The 24,276-nt window shown below is 45.1% G+C and overlaps 3 protein-coding genes across 5 annotated transcripts in view; all 3 read right to left on the reverse strand.

Moving 5' to 3' along the window:
• Positions 1-8,360, reverse strand: part of si:dkey-97m3.1 (fatty acyl-CoA reductase 1) — a 31,356-nt gene extending 22,996 nt beyond the window's left edge. For 2 of the 3 annotated variants that reach the window (XM_053415156.1, XM_053415154.1), the window contains exon 1: positions 8,157-8,360. The gene's annotated coding sequence lies outside the window, so the exon portion shown is untranslated. The remainder of the gene's footprint in view (positions 1-8,156) is intronic. The other variant, XM_053415155.1, reaches the window with a different exon arrangement.
• Positions 8,361-15,363: 7,003 nt separating this feature from the next.
• The window catches only part of magi2a (membrane associated guanylate kinase, WW and PDZ domain containing 2a), a 169,971-nt gene continuing 161,058 nt past the window's right edge, over positions 15,364-24,276 (reverse strand). The window contains exons 18-23 of the mRNA XM_053414651.1: positions 23,933-24,149; positions 22,770-22,986; positions 21,767-21,910; positions 18,718-18,856; positions 18,375-18,463; positions 15,364-15,420 (exon numbers count right to left, since the gene is read on the reverse strand). Coding sequence (XP_053270626.1) covers positions 15,364-15,420; positions 18,375-18,463; positions 18,718-18,856; positions 21,767-21,910; positions 22,770-22,986; positions 23,933-24,149 — 863 coding nt within the window. The remainder of the gene's footprint in view (positions 15,421-18,374; positions 18,464-18,717; positions 18,857-21,766; positions 21,911-22,769; positions 22,987-23,932; positions 24,150-24,276) is intronic.
• gnai1 (guanine nucleotide binding protein (G protein), alpha inhibiting activity polypeptide 1) overlaps positions 21,062-24,276 on the reverse strand; it is a 204,665-nt gene continuing 201,450 nt past the window's right edge. Inside the window, exon 10 of the transcript XR_008333798.1 lies at positions 21,062-21,071. The gene's annotated coding sequence lies outside the window, so the exon portion shown is untranslated. The remainder of the gene's footprint in view (positions 21,072-24,276) is intronic.

The following is a 24,276-nucleotide window of genomic DNA, read 5'->3' on the forward strand; positions in this document are numbered from 1 at the left end:
GGACACAGAAGAAACACCGGGACCAAACAAGTCTCATCCAGGAGCCAAGACTCAAAAGAAACCACAACAAACACTAGAACCAACATGTCCTGAATCTCCCAGATACAGTCATTACCCTCCCACAGTACAATCGTTAAAGACAGATCATCAATAAGTCTTTAACTACGTGATAGTGATCAGGTTCTTGTCGATGAGAATCTCAAGTAAAGAGAAAGTGAGCAGGTGCGTTTCTCTTTACCGAGAGGGAGTGGACTTGGGTAAGGACTGAAAATAAAAATTAGATCAATAACATATATCAGCTCATGGAAAGAAATCACCTGCACTTGAGACACCGATGGAATGTTGTGTCATTTGGACCCTTCGCCAAGACGACAGCGTGTTTGTTGGTGTTACAAGAATAAGGCAAAGATCGGACTACTTTTATTTTAGTTTGAAAACTCCACAGTTGAGAGGAAGAGGTGGATGCAGTCGCTGCCTGATTGGCTCAAATCTGTCACGACTCTACGGGTGATGAACTAAACAAGTTGTCTGTCCAGGAAAAGAAAATCCTTCTTATTTTGCATCATTATAGTTCGTAGGATTCCCTGCAACCAAGATCTCAGGTGTGTGAGTCTGCAGAGAGATTGTTTCTGATCTGCAGCTACGAAACAAGTCTGGACAGAGATAAAGTTTGTTTTTAAAAACACCACATGTAGCCGGAAATTATCTCTTAGCCACGCCCATTGGCACCGCGCCGTTTTTTTTTTTTTAAAAGGCAAAGAAATGACACCACTCTTACAACATCCTCACGGCTACACGTGGTTGCTGAGCTGTTCAGACGAATTTAAGATAACAGCAGACTGAACTCAAGTCAACAAGTCAAACCCTGAATTCTTTCCTTGGAATAAAAACACATCACTTTTTCCATGATGATGATGAATCACTTAAAACTTCACTTCCAGCTCCAGCACATGAGATGGTGACACGGCCCTTTTACACAAACCCACGTAATGTCACAGCACTTTTAAGAAGTCCTTATCCGAGATTACATTACCGCACAAAAACTAGCAGGTCTTCTCTTCCTTGTAATCCCCCCCCCCGAGGCAGTTAAAGGCTAATCTAATTAGAATTAATGATGTTGGCCGTGGGCTTCGAGGATTTAAGCTGGGTCTCCTTAATATCATTTTTATTTTTAAAAGTGGAAAACATGAGCCAGTTTCAAATCTACACATGAAGGTCACTGCTCGCTATCAGATGCCGGGCCAGAGGAGATTGTGTGTGTGTGTTTCTGTGTATTGGCAAACACGTGCAACAGTGCATTGTCTACATTTCGTGTGAAGGCAGAGGGATTGTGTAATGACACCAGCCGCCTCTCAGTGACACAGCCTCTTGGCGCTGCGGCTTCAGTTTACGCCTGGCTCCGGCCCAGACCGGCAATAGTAATCTATCTGCCGTGCCAGGGCCGTGAGTTCATGACCCTGCACCGTGTGGTCCTCTCGGTTCGAGTCCCAGCTCCCTGCTCTCGAGTAACGAATCCACCGCAGCTCGTTTTGCAGAAATCCGGCACCTTACAGCAGCCTGTCACATGGGAACGAGTTGTTCCAACACCTTTAACAAAAACATAACACTCCCCTGGATGCTGTCGTCTTCAGCACTGAAACAAGTGAAGCTCTGTATCACATCACTGCCACTGAAGAGCGTGTGTAAGAGGAAGATGCAACTAGTGGGGTGCAATAGATACCTTTTCCCTTTTAGCTCTGCTTTTACTTCATCAGTATATTTCTCTTTATCTGCCTTTGGTGTTTCTTGTGATAAGATAAGATAAGATAAATTTGTTGGTCCCACACACACATGAAATGCAAATGGGGGGAAATTTGTTCTCTGCTTTTGTCCTATCTGGTGAACACAGGAGGACACACAGAGCAGTGGGCAGCCATGCACAGCGCCCGGGGAGTAGGTGTTGGGGGAGTAAGGTGCCTTGCTCAGGAGCACTTAGACAGTGGGGAACAGAGCTATGAAGGTCTCATCCGATCCTATACACACGTCTTGCTCTGGGCACTGGGGTAAATGTCATCGTTTGTGTTTCTAACTTGCAAATAACTCATCAATTATGTCAACGGAGGCTTTGTTTGCAACCCAGTGGACATATTTTGTTCAAACTTGTCAAACTGGTTGTAAAACTTTTCCACCAGTAGAGACTCTAGTATAGATTCCAGTGTAGAGCATTATTGCAACGCCACGCCTGTTGGTGCCTCGTGCAAAAGGACGATTCATCCTTCAGAATCCACTCTCGGTGCATTACTCACTATACAGTGAATATATTGAGTGTTTATTATGTGAGGAGAAGTGAATGAGGGAGTGTTTCAGGACACAGCCGTGGGATTTGTTTGATTTTCACTGTGGATGCACTTGGACTGACTTGAAAAGAGAGCTCAGTGGTTTTTTATGATTGATCCAAGGAAGCCATTAACACAGTGGCTGACACACGAGCCTCGATTTCCGCAGCCCGACACAAGCTCACATATGCAGACATGCAGTGGTGGTGGCAACAGGCCTTTTGGTGAGGCAGTTCTAAGCCCTTATCACAGAAGCAGACTGGGGCACAGGCCACGAATGAACCGTCTCTTATCCTGCAGACTCATTTTCCAACAGTGGAAAGAGGCCCGGACCTGGATATGTCTGAGGCCCCTTCAAGCTGCCTTCACTGCTCCATGTTGGTTATTCACTCCGAGGGTAAAGTCCCGGAACACTGGACGCTCTCAGTGTGTCGGTGTGAAGACTGACCCATTAAAAGCCCTCATTTCCCCCATGCATTTAATAAAGATTCCCAGTGTATTGAATGTGATACTGGGAATATAATAACATTAAAAGCTACACCACTCAGCTCCGGGCTGATTAATAACCTCTTTGCTCTTAATCCAAGATGTGCACATGCTCTAATTTCATCTGTAATACGCTTAAGTGTAAAATGGAAACCTCGGTGACACAATACAGACACACACCTTCTTCTAACTCAAGACTCCTTCATGCCTTTGAACAAACACCCGTCTGCAAACATGGAAACCAATATCTGTGACCAAGGGATCTGATCAGGTCTCTGGTGCAAAGACAGATCACAGTGAACACACTGCACTTAGAATAATGTAGTAGTTCACACACGTGCTCAACAGCTTCATCTTTTGTTGCTCCCCAGTTGGGCTCATATAGTTAATGACAGAGCAGCTCTGGCACCAGTTGGTGAGCGTTTCGAGTATCACATCCATCCATCCATCAGATAAGAGCCGAGGTCGAAAACACCACCACAACACTGATGGTTTTTGAACACGAGAGGCATGAACATCCACAGAATATTTCAGATTTACGCGGCTAGTGGACGGAAACGTACAGTAATCTTGTAATGTGTAATCTTATCTTATTTGACACAAGGGAACACCAAACAACACACACACACATTCACAAACACACACACACACAGCTCATTCCAATCACATTGTGATATTATCGGAGGCAAACGATGGTTGTTGCCAATTACCAATTTCTGTCAATAAAGAGAGTGTGTGAGTGTGTGAGTGTGTAAGTGTGTGTCAGATGTCCTTAAGTATGTGTCAGAAAAAAGAGGTAGCTTTGGCTGTCTGCTGGATACCAGACGAGGAGGAGAGATTATGAGAAAGGCCGCTCTCTTCCAGGCACCGGAGTGAAGATGTGGTTCATGCTCGGGCGAGAGTCACTGATGTTTTACCCAAAATGGGATCTGATGTTTACTGTGGTGCAGTTCTGATTTTCTTCTGGTAAACGTGGTTATTGCTGCAGGATTTTAAGATTTATCTGAGCAAACACTTTGGTCAGTGTCAAATATCTTTAAAATGTCTGATACTTAACTCATTGAAACCATGACTAACACCGACTCCTGCTGTCGTTACCACACTAAACCAACCACACTGACTAGTGTCGACACAGTAGGCAAATATTAAGCTTGGTTTCCTTGATGGATGACTTAAATAATCAAGTGACTCACACTGCCCTTTAATCTTCAGACTCATCGCTGCGTTAACTAATTCTGCTCCACATCAGACACAAAGCCGGCATTAAAAACATGAGGAAATACCTCGGGAGGAAAACAGCCCTCACTTTCACTAACAACTTGCTAATTGACTGTGTTCTTATTTAAAGAGCCGCTGCACTCTTCACTGTGAAACAGCCCTGGGAGCGGCTGCCCCTCTATCCCCTCTGCACTCCGGCCACCTCTGCTGCATTGTGGCGTTCGTGAGGAGGTTATGATCCCAGTAAGCTCCCGCTCACCCATTCATGTTCAACCAGTCAGGGGGGGATAGCAGGTTAGACAGGATCAGCTCGTGGGAGAGCAAAGACTGACATACAGGAGGAAACTATGTGTATCTTTGGCTGCTGGCCACAAACGGTCGAATGTATAGGAGGCTAGGTGTTTATCCAACAAGCCCCGGATCTGGAGAGCAAGGTTTGACCTAACAGGGTCTTAGTCAAACATCTCTTTCCAAATTAGCCCCAGAGAGTTGTTTCCTTGTTGCTCCCTTAAAAAATAAACACTGACTTAGAATGTGTCACATGTTTGACTTCTACAAGTGGAACAAGATCGGCTTTGGTTCGAGGGCAAGTCGAGGCAATCAGCCTGTCGTTACTTCACCTCGAGGTAATCTTGTTCCACTTGTTCCTCCTGTTTGTGTGTGTGTGTGTGTGTGTGTGTTTCCTAACATGTTCCTGTGGTTTTCTCACATGAGCTCACTCTGACATTTTACAAGGGACCGTATCTACAACATCTGCTTGAGCCTTCAATGCAGGTGTTGTAGTCCTCCCATTTAAAGTGGCCAGAGACGACTTTCACCTCCAAGTGTTTCCAAGTGGAATGTAGTTAAACCAACCTGCCAACTTCTTTAGTTCCTCAAATCACAGATGGTTTCAGCCACATTGATAAAAGAAAAAGTAAAGTTCATCTTCAGGGTGAATGTGGGATCAACACAATCCCTCCCTGTTGCCGCCGTGGCCCCGTTCTCCTGCTCATTTATCCTCACAATCCACCGCCTTGGCACCAAATGCTGAATCAACCCTAACTGGGAGTTCCCCTGAGAACCAGTGAACCACAGGTGCAGGGACTCCACTCCTTCTTTAGACCTGGCTCTGCAGAAAGGCCACAACCGCAGTGTGTGTGAACTACTTTTATCTTATTTCGTTTTTTTCTTTAAATAAACACCTGCATTATTCTACTTGTTGTTTGTTTTACTAAACTATTCAGATTCTTGCTCTTGAATTAAAACATTTATCATATCAGACACTACTCAGCAGCTCTAACTGGCAAGACCACAACACAAACACAACACACACACAGTCCTGCTGTGGTAGAGGAGACGGCACAACCGATCACAATAGAGCAACCTGTAACTTTTAAACACATTCAAATTAGAGCAACAACAAAGCCTACAGTGTCTTTTTAAAGTTATTGCACCATGAGCAAATCTCAGTCCTGCCAGATTAAATGTGTGATTGTGAATGGAATGAGGTGGAACAGCTTCAGCCTGTGTGATGAAGTCTGCCTAGAAGTGCACGATTCCCAGAGAGCGTTTTTGTGGAACAAAGCCTTTTTCATTTCTCTGACATTTTTTTAAAATCAAATTACAAAATAAGAAAATCATCGCAAGACTTATCAATATCTAAAACAGTCAATAATGCAGCCCCCCCCCCCACCCCTCCCCATATGAAGAGTCACCTAACAGGCACCTCCTTCCTCTAAAGGCGATACTTAACCAGCAGGTTTCACTGAGGGATTTACTGTCGTACATTGAAAAGAATTCCCCGGAGGAGGCGAATCAACAAGGAGATTTTTACACAACACTTCTCAGAATGTCCAAATGGAGATGTGTGCATGATGTGTTACTTCACACTTCAACATGACTGATTGATAACAATCTGAGGCTAAGGAAGGTGGTGCACTTTACAGGACTCACTCCTCCACACAGGCAATGAGTGAAAAGATGTATATCTTCTGAGGAGGTCTTTATATCACAGCCGTGTCCAGAGGCCCAATACCAAAGATGCAGAAGAGACATACCTCTGCATTCTCTGTGCTGTGTGAGAACTCTGACAAATGGAAACACACAGGACGACTGAGAAGAAACTCATCTACTTAACATTCAGAGATTTAAGGGTCAGGCCGATACCGATATTACTGAGTAAAATACCCTTCAACGTGAACTTTCTGCTTTGTTTATTCTGTAAATTAAAGTTGATATATTAAATTATTAACATTTAAACATCCTCCACTTCGAGAGCAGCCTTGATTTTATAAATCCTTCGAGCAGCATCTAAACAGACTGAACACAGAATTGAATACATTACACTAAACTGAGAGCAAAATGTAGGTCGCCCTGTGATAATTAGCTTTTTGTGATCTCGATTTAGAAATCAGCTCACGGGTCTTTTATAGCTGCGATAGTGACGAGCACCAAAACAGGTTCTGAGGAGGGAAACCTGCTCACAGAACATGTTATTTATGAGTTTATATATAGAATCAAATAAGATATATTCCCCACATTTCATGATGGAACTTGTTGAAACATTCAACATGTGTGAAAGGCATTGTGTGCTCAAATCTTTCAAAGGGAAGTGTTTCATGACTCAGCACGAGTGGTTGGACTTCATTAAGAAGACGGTGAATGAATTACACGAGACAAACGTCTGATATCGATCAGGGCCGGGACCCCATTGGCTTACTGGGTTTGAATTATGCATGTTTGTGTGAATGAAGGGGAGATGATCAGTGTCCTTAACCTGTTTAGTTCAGATCTACGACATGATTAATGATGACAAAGCCTTTAAAAAATACAGCAGCAACGATAAGTCAGTTAGTTAATCAATAGAGGACGACTAAAGAACTCATTTGAGGACTTAATAATGGTTTTAAATCACTAGAACCTGCTGGTTCTCAGTTCACAGCCCATTTAACACAATGTTTAGAGTTCTGAACGAGATGGGGGGGGGGGGGGGATTAAACCTCAGGTTCTGTGTTCTGATGTGAACCTGAGCTGAGGAGATGAAATTAATATTATATAGAAACGAATAAACATGGAGGGAAGGGTCTGAACTCACGATGAGGAGGCTCATCTTCATCTCAGTCAGAACACATCAGCCAGGAGGAGGTGATTCAACGAGTGGCCTCCACATGGCACACACACGCACACGCACATGCACACGCACACACACTCTTCTGTTATTTATCGCTTCGATCGCCAAAAAAAAAAGAAATCACAATATTTATAAATTTATCGTTTTCATAAATCCCTGATAACACGGTTTGATGACGTGAAGACGGAAATGGTTAACACACTACTTCCGATAAAAAACTAAAAAAAAAAAGCTGAAGGAAGGTTCCAACGTCTTCTACTTTCTATTGAGTTTTTAATCCATAAATAATTGGATTAATTATAATAATTGAACAACGATCACAGGGAATTAAACAGAAGCAGGTGTGTATTTTGGTATTAACTAAATGGAAACTGATTTGTGTGCCTGCAAATAATATCAAATAGCTGTTGATAACCATTATTATAACTTTTTCTGACTTATGGTTCTAATATATATATATAAATAATTATGTGAAAAATAACCAATTTCACTTTCAAACAACTTCCTGGTCCGACTCATCAGGTTGTCAGACAGGCAGAGTACAGGGCCACTTTAAAGGCTGAAAGTGAAAGAAGTTCACATTTAATTAAATACAGTTATATGTATTTTATAGTTTATTTTGTGTATTAGTTCTGAGCTTTTCCTCTGAAGGCCGAGCTCCAGACGTGTAGCGGCGAACTGCTGCTCGCTCCCCGCGGCTCCTCCACGCTGACTGCGGCTCCGGTCCCGGTGTCTGCCGCCCTCCCTGCCGTCTGAGGCGGCTACAGCTCTGCGCTGACACACGCCAACACAACCCTCCACACAACACGAACAAACAATTCAAACACAACCTCCCAAACCCCCTGAATCCATGTTCTCCTTCCCCCGCTCAGCATCCTCCTACCCGGCGGAGGAAGATGCTCCAGAGGCGGCGTGCCCCTGCCCCAGCGCCCCGCTGCCACCTGCCCGGAGCCACGCTCAGCCCCGCATTCCCACACAGCACAGCCGCTGAAACGAGGACTAAAAGGCGGGGGATAGAAACGCACCTTACCGTGGACGTCACTCGGTGCGGGCGGCTTCTTTCTCTCGAGGTTGTCAAAGAGGCTGTGCGGTAGCTGCGGACTCTCTGCCTCCACCCACCGGCCGCGTTTGGGCTCCTGCTGCTCGGATACTTCCACCGACTCAAGACGCCCGGTTCTTCCTCCGTCGATTGCACAACCTGCCTGCCCGCCTGTGAACGTGTGTCTGCGGAGGCTGGGACCCGGTGACACTGACTCCGGAGGTGGCAGGGCGTGTCCCCCCCTCCACGCCCCGCAGGCCCCGCAGGGACCGCCCCGCAGGCCCGCAGGCACACGCCGTTCTGGAGGAAACAAGTGGAGTTTTTTTTAATTATGGGACTGATTCATAACAGCATGATTATTAAAGTAAATACACAACAATACACACAGCTCAGTAGTTAAATGATACTTTATTATTTTGTAGAAAATATTTAGTACTTGTTTTACAACTTGATAGAAAATGGGCCTTGGGTTTAACACATGATTAATATAGTTCAGCTCATATTCAACTAAAATGTAAAGAGGTCGAGTTAGAGAAAATGTCTTGAAGCAAAGGTCCAGAAGTTCATAATGTCTCACTATTTATTGTGATATATATTTAAGTAGCCTAGTAGTTGAATGAACATCTGCATGTACTCACTACCTGACTATCAAATCAAATGAATTCAGTACCATTCAAAACCTTTTTGACAATATTTATTGTCACGCAACGTAGAACTGAATATATATGTATGATCGCAGATATGTATAATGTTCTCTCATTATCTAAATAAAAAGGGTGGAATTTCAAAATAAGAGAAAATAAATCAAGTGTGACAATTGTGCCTATTCAAATAAAGGGCTTATATTCAGAAAAATAAAATGAAGGGAGCAAAAGCTATAATTTTAAGTTTTTGCGTTTCACATCTTGACTCAAAAGTCTCAACCAATTTTACAGATAATAAATCTCAACACATTTTAACAATTGAACAGTTTTAGAACCACTTTCTTCCCCTCTTACATCCCACTCCCCCACTTCGTCTGTTTCTCTCCCTTTCTCAGTCTCACTTCAGTTTCTCCACTTTCTCAATCTCACCCCTGTGTCTCGCCCTTTCTCAGTCTCACTCCTCTTTCTCAGTCTCACTCCTGTTTATCCACTTTCTCAGTCTCACTCCTCTTTCTCCACTTTCTCCGTCTCACTCACTTGAATCCCCTGTTTCCCCATTTACATAATTATATATAAAGGATTTGGGAAATTGTCGTATTTGCATTTGTCATGGAGCCAAGAAAGTTTACGGCCGCCTGTAAATGATCTCACTCTTTATTGTGACCTGAAATAATGTGCACATAAACAAATCTATATAACAAGACAAGATCAGAGTGATCTAATGACCCAGATCCTTCACGCTCACTCAAACCATGTCTTTAAATTATTTACCCCCCGCACATTAATGATCCATCGATCCCTCTGCAGCTGAGATCTGGTGTCGGGACATAAAAAAACACGGGGGGGCATCGTTTCATTCCCTGCTCATGTATAATTAAAGACATCAAGTGGCAGGAATCAAATAGCAGCATGTCGGTTGTGATCCAGCCGTTTGCCTGGAGAACACTTTGAAGCTCCAGTCTGTGTCGTTACTCCACATCTCACAGCTTCCACCACGAGTCCAGCAGAGTTTCAACTCAGACGCTGCTTCTGTTGCTACAGCAGCCAGGTAATCTAAGAACACTTGGATGGATCAACTGATAAGATACAGGGGGTCAAAGGTCAAAGGTCAAGGTGGCCTCATAACATACGTTTTAGGCCTTTTGACCCCGATATCTCAAAGTCTGGCTTTAAGGGAGTTTCTACTAAGCTTTCACCAGTTGTCACTATCTCACTTTGACGCGCAGCCTCTCGGGCTTCTTCCCACGTGAAGGTTCACAAGTGAGGCAACACTGAGATTAGAGGGAATCAACTTTTATACAGGTAAACAAAGCTTCAGTGGATCTGGTTGATCAGAGGAGCCTCGAGGATTTAATATCTTTAACAGATGAGGATGTTTTTCAGATTCTGAATTACAGCAATTCTCATTCTAATCTTACGAACAAAAATATATACCAATCGCAGCACAGTGAGTTCATCTCGGGTGATATTATTATATGTTTTCTCATCACTGCAGTTGTTCTGCAACATTAAGCTCTTCAGTGAGACATCAGCGGAGGAGGTGAATCAGTTCATCAGATACTGCTGAGAAAAATCTGAGTCATGTCTGCTGCCAATTACATCAGTGTGTGTGTGTGTGTGTGTGTGTGTGAGCGGTGAGTCAACTGGTAAACAATCTTTTGTGCAGCTTAGACAAAACCCTGTGTTAATCTGAATTCTCCATCTCTGAGCAGTTGAGCCCAACAATCTGTAAAGTGAGGGAGTTCCGTTTAATAAACACGTCAGAGGTGGTTCCTCAGCCGTGACTTCCTCCGTGTGTTGAGGTCTGTACTCGGCCCCTCGGCCTGCGCTGCCTCTGCAGGGGAGCGTGTTGTCGTTCTCCTGTGGAGCTTCATCTCTCTGTCCACGTGCATGGATGTCTTCTTTAAGCCTGGAGTATATTTAACGTTTACTTCACAGGGTCAAATAAAAGAGAACCGGTCTCATGCTGAGGACACACACATGTAAATCTGAGGGATTGCTCATGTGCAAAATCTACTCTTAAATAAATACAGATGCTAATGACAGTGTTATCTCGTGTTTTCTTGTGTATTTCAACAGGATGTGTGTTCACCACAAAACCACACCTAGAGGAAGTGTAAACACCGGTGATCGACTCTTCTGAAAGCTGCTACAACTGTTTTATTCTGCTATTTACCACTGAAGGTGCGACGTTGTGTAATGTGTAAAATCCCTTCACAATGTTATAAGAGTCTGACTAATAACTTTATGTAAGTTCAGAAATTATGAAACCAAGCAGCATGAAACTATAAACCCTAGACTGTGCTGCCCTCCAGTGGAGACATGGCTGATGTGCACACAGGCTGTAAACTCCTGAGATCTTCTATTCAAGCCTCAAAGTAGAAAAGAACCAGTTATTACATATATTTACAGGAAATGTACACTTGAGTATTATCAGCAATCAGGGAATTTTAAAGTATTTTCTGCAGGATTCTACTTCACCATCAGACGGCCGCTGTGTGGCCAGATAGAGACACTGCAGAGGAAGAAGCAGTCTGAGGTTATTCATGCTCTGAAAACACTGGGTTCCAAACCCCCTGTTCAGCATATTCAACACTGGGATGTTGATATATTAACGTTTTTATGAAATATTGATCAATTTCACTTATTGAAAACGTTTTTCAAACATAATCTGCTGTCTGGAAGAAACCCATCAAGTGGACAAGGCCAAGAACTGACCTGGGAAAAAGTTTTGTAAAATACTGTAAGGATTTACCTAGTGTAGTGTAATAATATTTAAAATAAAATAGTTTGTCATTTTTGGTAAATATCCTTATTTACTTTCTTGATACAAACATCCTACAAGAAAGCAAACTTCCTAAAATGTCAAACAATTCTAGCTGTGTTACTTTATCATTCTTTATTGGTTAAAACAGAAATTTCACGTAAACTATACTTGTACAGTAATACGCGTTTAAAACTACAGTACTGTACATTATAAACTGTGTATTTGGTGTATAAATGAATAACAGGGGGTTTAAAGTCAAGTGTAACGTGCTTTAAATAAAACCAGACAACCGTAATAAATCACAGCAGCATCTCCTCGATGGATCTTCCGTGTTGTGTCAAGATTTTATTTTATTTTTGACAGCGATTCAGAATATCTTACAGGTAAACAAGATTTTTGCAAAAGTTAATATATCCATAGCGTTGCATTTCATAAAAATAATTGCTCCACTTACACTCTTTGTGATCGTCCATAGTACACAGTCATATTTATAGAGATATTTGTTGGGGGGGGGGGGGGGGGGGGGGGGGGTCTACTCGCTGCCATGACACTACACAGTGATGCTGAGTCGTTTCAGAGTTTATGATGCAGCCTGTGTTGCTGTTTTCTTCTTCTTCCAACTCACATACACACACACACACACACATTGTGTTCTTGTTCTTTCAGCTTCCCAGAGCAAACCACTCAGACAGTTTGGTTCAGAGGAGACGACTCGGACGTGGAGAGCAGCGCAGCACGCATCGTTCTGCTCCTCGCTTCAAAAGAGGAGGTCAGGAAATAAAAGGAGCATTCCAGGATGACACAGTTTCAATTCCTTTAGTCTGACAAAGCTTGAAATTCAGGTCTGGGGGCTTGTTTTGCAAACGCCAACCCTCCAGGTTCCACGTGACTGAGGTGGGGTGGGGGGCAGGGGGGGTGCTGTGCCTGGCTGACGATTTCCTGTGACATAATAATTCATATCCCCAAACCTTCTGTGTGCGATTGTGCTTTAAAGTCAGTCTGCTTAGTCCTCGTGTAATTAGGGATTACAATAGCAAACATAATGACTGCTCTCCCGTCGCTCTTTCATTACCCAAACACCGCTGGACCCTCTGTCTGCAGGAGGAGGCAGAGGAAACATTTGCTCTGGTGTTATGGGCTGTAATGATTTTCTGTTTCTGGTTTGTTTGTAAAGGGAGTGGGGGGGGGGGGAATGACCGCTCGTTAATGTCATGTAAGTAAAGAAGATTCAGACGATGGGAGAAGACGAAACCCCTTCCCCCACCACAGGGATCCAATCACAGCTGAGCAGCAGGGAGTGGTAGAAACCCAAGTACCGAGCGTCTCAAAGGATGAAACTCTTCACTACTGGTTCACTACCTAATGTAAGCATGGTCTCAGTTTGCAAGCTTTTGTCCTGCTGTTCAAACATCCACTCCAACCAAATCAACCGTACACAAAGTTGGAGGAGATGACAGATCCCCACAAACCTGTTGAGCAGGTGAAGCCTCCTTTTGTGAGTCGCTGCTTAGAAGTGACAGGCTGTTGTCTGAAATCCAGCGGCCATTGTTTCCCCAAAGAATCGAGAAGCTGCCAACGTGCCGTGCAAAGAAAGCAAAAGCTCGACGGGAGTAAATGAAGCAACAGAAAGGGCGACAGGTTCAGCAGGCGGTCAGGTGTCAGGTTATTGTGTAAAAAAATACAAACGTAAGATAATACAATTAAGACATACAGGGAACAACACACAGTCACAGGAAGGGAATCATATTCAGCCGCCTCGTCTCACCCAAAAGAGAAATGTTGCATTTTCAAAATCAAGGGCTTTCGTTGCTTCAGGTTCCAGATTGATTTCTCTCCGAAGACTCGATATCAGATTGAACTCTGTTTGGTTTGGGTGCAGAGCTCTGGCGTGAGCTGACATTTAATTATGCCACGTTGTATAAGCCATAATTCATGGAAATTACCGGTGTCAGACCTCATTAAGAAATCAGTAATGAAAAGAAGCGTGACCCAGAATGAACTGCGTGCACAAACACGGGGCGTTAATATCTCTGGTAATGGACTCGTTTCTACCCACGATGCATTTCACCTCGTCACACGTAAAAAAAAATACAGTTTATTGTTGATGTTCTGTAAAGTTGGTGTTGGTATAGCAGCCTGTTTCAAACCCTCTGAAGTGTCTCGGAGTTGAACCTTTGACCCTGGCAGTCTAAGGCACTCTGCCTCTGTGTCGGTGCCACGCCTCCTCCTCCTCCTCCTCCTCCACCTCCTCCTGGATTGCTTTCTTCGTTAAGCAGATAAACAAGAAAACAGCTGTTGGAGACGCCCCCCCCCCCCCCCGCTGAGAGTAGAGTTCTGGTCCGTGTCGCTCTGGTTCTGCTTGTTTCATCGTGGACCAGAATTTCCATCGGCTCAGCTATAAGGGTCCGTTCGCTTAAAAGATGATCTTATTTACAAGAATGATCCCACATATTCATATTCATTATAATATATCTATGTCTATAATCATCTGATAGAGTATTCAAGACAGAGCCAGGCCCACACAGTCTCTGTTAAGGCAAAGTTCTGTTGATCATCTCCGCTGTCGCACTTTGTTCCATTCGCTCACGTCAAAAACAGGCAAACCCTCTTCTGCACATTCTGCTTCATAAAATAGACTCCACTGGGAAGATATATAAAAAAAATCTGGTTTATATTTGCATGTTTGTCCCCAAGTTACGCTCAGGGAGGAGTTTTTTAAAAAGTCTGTCCCCCCCCCCAGAATGATCCCTCCAACCCCCAACCCCCCCCCGCCCCACTTCACACACATTCTACTTGCTCTTCCATTTTTTGTTTTCTTCAAAAAGGTGGATGGTTTACCAGTTCTTAAGGTGGTGGGTGTAAAATATTTCTCAAAATAATTTAGAGTACAGTATCATAAATAAACTTCTAAAAACACGTGGTCCAGATCATCCTGCCCCCCCCCCGCCAGCCCCGTGGTTTTGACTCTGGTTCATGGGAGAACAGGAGTAAGGTGGGGGGAGATAAAGAAGCACAGGAGGGTGGTGGGGGGGGATCGTGGGGTCATCCAGATGTTGGTGGTGTAGCTCAGATGAGTGTGGCCCCTGTCGTCTGCCCGGAGCCGCGGTGTTATCTGCTCAGCGTGGACGTGCCAGTGCGCAGTGTGCTGGGCAGCTTGTCCGACCCGGGGATCTTCCAGGGCCCGGGAGAGACCGTGACCTTCCTCCCTGCTACGCCACCGCCGCTGCTGCTGCTGCTGGTGGTCTTGATGGGCAGACTGGGCCGGCTCTCTCCCAGGCTGCGGTCCCTGGGCCTGGGCTTGCACTGCTCCGACTCCACCTGCTGCTGCCACCCGACGCCGTAACGCTCCACGTCCTCTCGGCTGGTCCCGTTGGTGTGTGGGAGCTTGGAGCAGCTGGGAGAGTGGGTGGATTCTCTGGTTTCCCCGGTCTGTCTCTCCTTGGACCTCCCTCTGGTGCTCCTGGAGGCTTTGAGCTCCCCACTCTGCCCCTCTTTGCCCCCTTCCCCCTCAGTAGTGGGCTGCACCCGGTGCCCCTTGCGGGAGGACCTGCCGCCCTCTTTCTTGGCTCTGCCGCTGCCGCCGGTGGAAGCCGCTCTCCTCCCCTGGCCGATGGGATCTGGGTTTAGCAGCTCGACCTTCTGGGGGCTCTTTGAACGCTCCGTCCGGCCGTCCCGTGCCCCCGCGTCCCGAGGGACGTCCAGAGGCAGCAGGTGAGGTGGGTCGGGGGCCGGGGCCAGATGAGATGAAGGCGATGACATGGAAAGGCTGTCGATGGGAGGGGCTACTTCCGACAGGCTTGGGGAGGCTGAAGGGCGAGCATCCCATGGGGCAGCATTGTCTGGAACACACACACACACAGTCAGTAATACCAAAGCAACGCAAACACACACACACACACACACGCATGCACAAGTCAAAGTTTAAAGCTTGCATGCATGCCACTGCAAAAACAAAACCAAACAATAAATACAAACAAAAATAATCACCACAGCAATCCTTCCTATTCTACAAGCTAAAAGCATTAAAGCAAATATCAGCGCAGCACGACAACCCACTTCAGAGCGTGTCACAGGGCGACTCTACTTTTAAACATCAATCTGCCTCCCGTTGCTCTCTTTAAAGCCTCGGCCAATCTCAAACCTTGGCGGAAAATCGAAAACAGGTTTAATGAAATGGATGATGTGCCCAATAGGGTGGTGCTTTAGTGAGAATGAAAAACCCTCAGGGGCCAAGTGTCTCTCTATCTCTCTCTCTCTGAGGCAGTGTATCCAGCTGCAGTGAATCTACAGCTCGCCCTTCCAGTCTCACGGACTGTTGGCTTCCGCTTCTGCACTGATGAGTCCCGGCCATCAGTCACGTTCAGGGCTGGGCAGGGGGCAGAGGCCAGGGCTAACTGCACCGGCGCCGGGAGGCCCAATTATAAAGAGGGAGCAGGTGAGATAGAGGACTGAGAGGGAGGAACACGGGAACCTGGTCTCGTTATGAGGACACAGGAACTTCTGTCCTGCACGGGGAGGGACATCAGATCCATTAGGGTCCCGTGTGTGTGTGTGTCCAATGGTGGACTTCAGAAAACATTACTAAGAGACACAAGAGCTTTTGGTGATAAGAGCAGATGCTGGTGTCGATGTGTTGTAAATCAAAACACGTGATTTCAGAAGTTGAATTAATACCCAGAAGCCCTTGGACATTTTCCTGTTGTTGTGAATCTCTTGCTTTGATCTTCATATGTGAAAAGAAAAACGCCAGAAAGTCTGAACCTGATTGTTTTCAGATGTTTTGGCAACCGACTTTAAACTTAACACCTATATCCTCATTAAGAGATGTTGATCTGTTGTTATTGATTCCTCTGGAGGGTTTGTGTCCACCTGATGAACACAACTCCCAATACTCGCATCTCCTTTAATCCCAGTGAGCACTTCAGTGACTCCCGAGGGAAACACCTGGCTCTTCAACTGCTCAACGCTCCACTAGGTTCCCCAGCTTCATGCTAACTGTGTGTCTGGGCAGGTCGTGTGCAGCTGTAAGTCACAGCCTGGTAAAAGGTTTTGTAGAAAAGTACAGGTGCTATTTTCCATTGTGTTTTTGTTAAAATATATTGATTATGGCTTTAAAATCCTCACCTGAGAATGTGCTTTCAGTTAGTAACCTTTTCTTTTTATGGTTTCTTGTATTTTCACCCGTATAGAGGCTGTTTGGTTTTAATTCCATATGTTAAAGGAGAGAATCTTTAGTCACAGAGATACTATAATATCTGATTTACAGATGTAATATCTTATGTTTCTTTAAAGGAGCCTCTGAAGTCTGAGGAAGTGAATCAAGCAACACCGACAGCATCACAAACTTCAGGCCCAGAGTCAGACAGATGTTTACTCGGCGGGGATCATCTAACGGAAAAGATGAAAGTTGCATTATGGGAAGTTTATGATTTGGTTTTGAGCTACATCGCCCCTAAAGTAAAGATTTATTTAATCCGTCTGTTCTTCTTGGATCGCCCACAGTAACATACAGACGATTACCAGTTAGAAAATGATTTCCTCTCTCACTCCCAGTCCTCACCCTGGACGTCTGCTGTTGCTCTATGTAACTTCATCACCGTGTGCGGCTGTGATTAATTATTTTTATAGTTTGCTGTCGTGTCAATTTGATGTAGAGTAGAAGGACTTTGATAAATACGTGCCCTTCAGCTTCAAATCTCACACTAGACAGACACACAAAACCCCACACAATGCAACACAAAGACAGGCAACACAATCCCAGCCATGCACGTGCACACAGCCATATGCCTTTATGCAAAACACTGTTCTTTGTTTTCACTTTTAGCCGTTTCCTGAAAAGCGCAGCGCGATGAACGTGAAGCGAAAATAACTCGCTCCCTTGAACATTATTATGCTAATGTTTTAAATGGCCTAATTAATCTCCATAGATGATTTGCTTAACCTTCCACTATGCAAATAAAGTGCCTGTAAACTCCGAGTGATGAAATGCTGAATCAAGCCCACGCGGAACAGAGCGTGTGGGTTAGAAAACGCTGCCTGTGACGTGGAGAGCTGCCGAAACAGCACAGAAGATTTGTGATGATGGAGCACTGTGTCTCCTGGATGACCACAGTCAGACTCCCCGTGTGCACATCAGGCCTCCTCAAGGTAAAAAGTACAAAAACACTTCACAGAGAGAAAATTAAATCTCGGGCCGGATGGAGGAGGGAGACGACATCACCAAAGTGCGTTTCCTGTGTTTAAGGACTCCGAAGCCAAATCACTCATGAACATGTGTCACTTTTGGGCTTTAGTGGTTTCGTGTTCCCGCCTAAAATGTCTTTCCCTCGAGTGGGAGGTTGCAACAGGAGTGAGTGACGCATTAAGAGTTTTATCACCTGCAGTGTCACACAAGTAAACGTCCCCCTTCCAGGCTCAATTCGAGCTACTCGGAAATTTCACAGGGGTAAATAATCGGCCGGGTTATTTTACGTTCCGTCTCCTCCGGCTGACTCAGGGCGAACGCTCGATTTGCTCTATCTGTGCGGCTGCAGGTAGCTGATGATTTATCTCCCAGTCAAGACGGGAGAGGTTTACAACATCCTGCAGCTGGGAGAGAAATCTGAGAGCGGAAAGGCAAAAGACTCTTCAACCGTCCGAGGTCATAAAACAAGCGGTTTGGTTATGAAAGTGCGTCTTGAACAGTTGTTTACACCAACACAACAATACACACACAAACACACAAACCACACCACACCACAGCACAGAACGCCCGGGTTAAAGGGAAGAGAGAAACGTCGGGATGGTCACAAACCGTGTCTTTAGAGTGGCCCATTAGGAAGAAATAGGGGGAGCCATGCTTGTCACTTTTCATGCACATGGAGAGACTGGAAGATACCATTCCTATAGAAGGGGAAGTAACAACCTAGACCAATCAATTAGTGATAGATCACTGAAATGGACAGAAGATAAACGAGTGTTAGTCCAGATAGAAAAGACATAGAATTAGTAAACATAGAATACAATGAGTGTATTAAAGAGAAGTTATATCAGGTACATGCTAGAATAATGATATTATAGAGTGATATTAGAAAGACAGTAATTCATCTTAAGAGTTAAAAGACATGATGAGGACAAAGAAAGTTTCTGGTACTAACCGTACTCTGGGACCTGCCCTGTCCCCCTCTTCAGGAGGAGACGGACACGCCGACCTCCGGACTTGATCAGCTCGATGGCTCGGGCGTGGGTCATGTCCCGGGTGCTCTCGCCATTGATCTCAATGATTTGATCCCCGACCTGGATGTAAAGTAGGCGGGTGACAGTTTTAGACCTTCTTCTAACTTTGTGCAAACTGTCTGACAGAGCTGTTTTTACAGTTTTCTGAGTTTGGAGGAACTTGACTGACCCGAACCTGATACCTGTGGGAGGAACAGGAGCGTTTCTAGGGATTTTGCAGTCCCCATGCAGAAGGGAACCCTACCCTCATATATTAAATATGATGATAGTCTTCAAAGGGTTTGGTTTGTCCACTCTGGGCTCCTGTAGAACCCCCCCCACTCATGATGTAGATATAAATGGCTCATTCTATGGTAACAAAAGGAGTGACTCTTAGTTTGAGGGGATTATAATCTAATAAAAACATCGTAATTATTATTATTTCACTTCTGCTGATGAATCCTCTTAAATCCAAACCACCACTGGTCCTTTAAACTGTCGCCGGCTCATTTGAGCGAGGTGTGACTGCCAGAAACCCCCAATTAATAACATTACATCTTTATTAGCTGCCATCTTGTCCCATGAGCCTCTTGGGGACGTACACAGGGCCACCAGTGAGATGAGCAAATTAATGAAGCTGTTTAAGGAACCGAGGACCGAGCCAATTACCAGCGAGCGGGGCTGGAGACGAGCGGGTGGCACGTACCAAATAGAAAAATTAACAAGCTTCTTTTATTGCGGACGACAGTGATTTATAAAGATCAATATGGATCCATAATTCATTTGCTTTCCCGTGAGCCTCTGCGAGCATTAATAAGCGTTACCCGTCAGGAGCTGCCGTCAGCTGTAATTAACTTCAGCCGTAATTCCGACATGTCATTTGAATGGAATTATGGCGAACGCCTTTCTGTGGAGCTGCTGAGAAACGTATTAAGACGCCCTGATGAATTCTAATAAGCTGAACAGTCAGCTGCAAATATAAACATCAACTGGAGAGTTTGTATTTGTTCCGTGGACGCTACCGGACGGACACGAGGACGGGTCAAGTGTCGTCCCTCCCTCCAGGGGGGGGGATTCATGGGTAAGGGGACAAAAAACGTTCCGGGCCAATTGCGCTAACAAATGGAGAAGTCCTGTGGTAATGATCAGGCTAATTTGAAAGTCAGGAGCGGACTGGAGTGGAGACAGGAGGACCCATTAGAGTGGTCTGGACAGAGGTGGGAGGGGAAGACGACTCCCTCATTAATCCTCACCTCGTAACAGCCGAGGAGAGCGAGCCTCCATTTTCATCTTTAATAAAGTTTGATGGACGACGTGTGAATGTGGAGCGGGGGGGGGGGGGGGGGCTGCTCCCTTCTCAGAGCTGCGAGGGGGGGGTAATTAGACCCACTCAACGATGATCTGCAACAACCAATCACTTCATACAATCTTCTTAAAACGATCCAGTCTGGCACTTGGAGCTTGTTAGAAACTGTCAGTGCTCCTCTGCTGTGATTGGTGTACGGCAGCTCGGGACAAATTACATTTCTTTTGAAGATGTGACAAAGAACCTGTTGAGCCGGTCGAGGAGAAACCATTTGGCCTGAACTCCAAATGTCAGAGCGACAGCGGGGAGTCAAGGCACAAGTGGGTTTTTTGGGGCTTTTCTGCATCTTAATAACGCTCAGATCCAAAGTGACAGACGCGTCAGGTGCTTTCTAACCAGCGTCTCACATGTACTTAAGTTAAATACAGACTGATCCCCCCCCCCCACACACAGAGGGGGGTCGGAGGAGAGATCAAAGTGTTCTCTGCACCTTGTTCTCTGGAATCTGCTCCAGACTCAGTGAGTTTCTGTAACTGAGAAGCAGTTCATCGAAAGCAGCTCAGTACATTTACTCAGGTACAACCTTGTACTTTCCAACAATCAAGCTTTCTAGGGAAAAGATGGTACTAGAATGTAAACATAGTACTTTTAATTTATCACATCCGCAAAGGAAATTATGTTTTTATTGTTTGTCAGTCAGCAGGATTTCGGAAAAAGCTACAGGAGGAATTGTTGGTCCTTGGTAGAGTTGTGCGCTTTATCTATTTAAAAGAATCACTTGGGAAATTTCTATTTTTCAAAATAACATACGAGTGCATATTTATGTTATATGTTTTACTTTGAGTAGGATTTAGGACTTGCAGGATTTTTACGGTGCCTTTCACCACTGATCAGACGACTTGGCAGCTTCTTTTCTGACTTGAAGTGAAGCTGAAGATAGATTCCCTCCTCCTCCTCCTCCTCCTCCTCCTCCTCCTCCTCCTCCTCCAACTACACCACTGAGGAGGTGAACTAATATCTCCCCTGGGGGCATTTACCACACATTATCTTTTACAGGTTCATTACAGATAAGGACTGTTGAGCAGACTTAAGCTATCGGAGCCGCAGACGTAAAGAACGTGGAACATACAAGTAAGAGAAAGAGGAAACAGAAGACCGGCAGCGATGTGTTGTTGAATTAAACCGACATCGACAAGTAGAGAAAAGCTGCTGTGAAATTCTGTCTCTGGCAGCAAAGCACCAGGAGGAAATGAGGGGGATGTAGAAGTGAAGCCTTTTGCTTTGTTTGATTTTCTTTCGCATTTTGAGTAGGTCCTGAGAAAATGTGAAAACATGCGTCTGTTCTTTCACCGAACACAGTCACAACTTCATCTGGAGAGAGAGAATTGTGCAGATCTGCAAACATCAAAGTAGAATTGAAGTCGTCCCACTTAAACACGTTATCTTTCTTTATCTGTCTGAATATTATCTGTTACTAAACGCACTGAGTTTTAGGAACTTCTGGGAGGAGACCAACTTCTGAAAAACCACAAAAGGACAAACCCTCTCTGAGCTTTGATAACATCAGACAATTACAGGGAGCGTCTGCCATGTAATCCACAAAGATAGAAAGCAGCTTAACCTCTATAGCGGGGGGGGGGGTGATAGTTGCTTTCTTTAAAATAAATCACGTCATCAGAACCCACCCTCATCCTCGCGTTGCGGATGGCCGGTCCGTCCTCTGCCAGTCGCAGGACAAACAGGTCCATCTTGTACTCCCGCCCCCCACGGATGCTGAAACCGAAGCCCTTCACACTTTTGTCCAGCTCCACCGTGAAGAAGTCGAAGTCCTGTGTGAGCTGAGACATGATGAGACAGGATGAGACTCAACAGAACATAGGACACGGGACTATGACCGCATACAGCGTGTAAAGTTTTATATTTCACTGCTTAGTTTCTATCCCTGACTTCCAATTGGCTGAGAAACAACTTATAAAATATAGAAATATGTAATTTAAAAAACTATGTGAGTTTTGAAGTAGTGTAGTTTAGTTTGAGCTAAAGAAAAAAACTTTTCAGAAGGGAGCTGGCAGTCAGAACTTTGAATACATTGAATTAGCTGCAAAAACGATGAGGACATGAATAAAATCTGTCTAAAATAAAAAATTATAACTTTTAAAGGAGGACTTGAATTCGTTATGAACATTTATGGCAGTTTCTGGATCTTCATTAGAGGCAGTACACTGAAAAGCCTTGAACTGGGAACAAAGAGTAACATTTTAATGCTGTATAAATTATGAGCAGAGCAGAGGCGGATGATATCAGCAGATCTAAGCTAAGCTCAGAATCTATTGGCATTAATGAGGAAATACCACATTGCAGTAAAGACATACACAAAATAAGTTTGACGTCATTTAGAAACCATGATTACACTGTTTGTCCAGCAGAGAGCGCTGACAAGTGTATTTTAAAAAACACTGATGAGCAAAGTGAGACTGAACCAGAAGGGTAAAACCAAAACTATGAGCTGAAAGTTGATAAAACGCTTCACACACATTTCCCACAACACACTATTGACCAGTGCTCCTTTAAGTATCAATTAACTGGTCTCAGAAATTCAGTCTTCGTTCCTACTTGTGGAAAAAACTCAATTCCTCTGCGTCCCCACAGGAGAACCAGCAGAATGATGGAAAACACCCTCACCTGAACTGGTGGCATTCTGTAATCAGGCATGTACTGCCTGGTGTCCGCGGCCAGCTGTCTGTAGTCCAGTAGCGGAGGGTGTCTGTAGTCCAACGTGGGCGGCTGCCGGTAGTCGGCCACAGGGGGGTGCCGGTAGTCCACCGGCGGCTGTCGGTAATCCGTGAACGGCGGCTGTCGGATGTCCGGTTTGACGTCCTGCCTCGCTTTCACTTCTGACCTGTAACTATCAGAGGATCAGAGGAACGTCCATGAGGATTCCTACACCTGTCACAGTTAACTCTCATGGTGCTGGGTCACAAGGACAGAGTCGGCTTGTTTTAACAGTCAGATTGAAAACCATCAAACTAGACCTATATTATAAAAAACAGACGAAATGACAGCTCTCCAAAACTAAAGCCAACTCATCTAGATCTCCCCCTGGTGGCTGGCTGTAGTATAGATCATCCACCCTGCCTTCTCCATGTTAGTGAACGGGACATGGACCAAAGTAATAAGTTGTACGTCAAATGCATTTATCTTAAAGATGGTTTCTGTCTGTTCCAGTCATCATGATTGACAGCTGAGATAGTCTTGTGATTGGTCGAGGGCATGTATCAGCAGGTTATGATACCGTGACCAAATGAAGTCAAAAGCACAACATGGCCTCTTCGTGTGTGGGATACAGCCGTCTCTGATTGGCTGCTGATACTGAGCCCAGAGAGACTCGTTCATTGTTTGAAGCAGAGGGAAAAGACAATGACACTCTGGACACCTGCACTTCTCTGTGAAAAATTCAACAGATCTCGATAAAAGAAGCAATTTCGGTAAATAATTTAGCGCCTTGGGAGTTAAGTGATGTTATGCAACAAACTGATGGGAGACGGCGAGAGAGGGAGAATCAAAAAGACGTTATAAGTTCGAGAAAGAGGGGAAAGAAGTGCAGCAAGAGAACGAAAGAAGGAAAAGGTGAAGAAAGGGAAGAGAGAATGGAGGCAGAGGGAGGAGAGGGACTCCCTCTACTGTGTTCTGCCCCAGAGACAGATAGAGGGCGAGTCTATAAAAAAGCTTCCCTGTGTCAGCAAATCAAAACATGACACTTTAACGCAGCACCAGGATGAGACGGGTTTGTGGTGTAACTGTTAGATGTGTGCCGCTCTGTAACCCGGCCTCCTTGTGAACCTGCGTCTCACCTGCTCTCGTGGACGTAGGTCGGAGGCGGAGGGGCGGGCAGCTGGGTCACAGGGCTCTGATGGGGCACCGGGTTGGGTTGGCCGACGGAGGGGTTGAGTTCCGTGGCTGCCGGGCTGGGCTCGGAGGCCACGATGCCGGGCTGCGTCTTAGGGCTGTGCTGCTGCGCCATGGGGCTCTGCTTCTCCGAGCTGTGGGCCGAGGGGGGGTTGCTGATCTCTGGGATGAGAATAATGAAAAGAAAAATCATATCACAAATATCTTCATCCTTTTTTCAACCATTTAAAAAAGGTAAAACCTGCGTTATTGGATTTGTTTCACAACCTGGAGACATAACAACAAGCGT

This window comes from Pleuronectes platessa, chromosome 22, assembly GCF_947347685.1.
Source record: "Pleuronectes platessa chromosome 22, fPlePla1.1, whole genome shotgun sequence".
NCBI lineage: Eukaryota > Metazoa > Chordata > Actinopteri > Pleuronectiformes > Pleuronectidae > Pleuronectes > Pleuronectes platessa.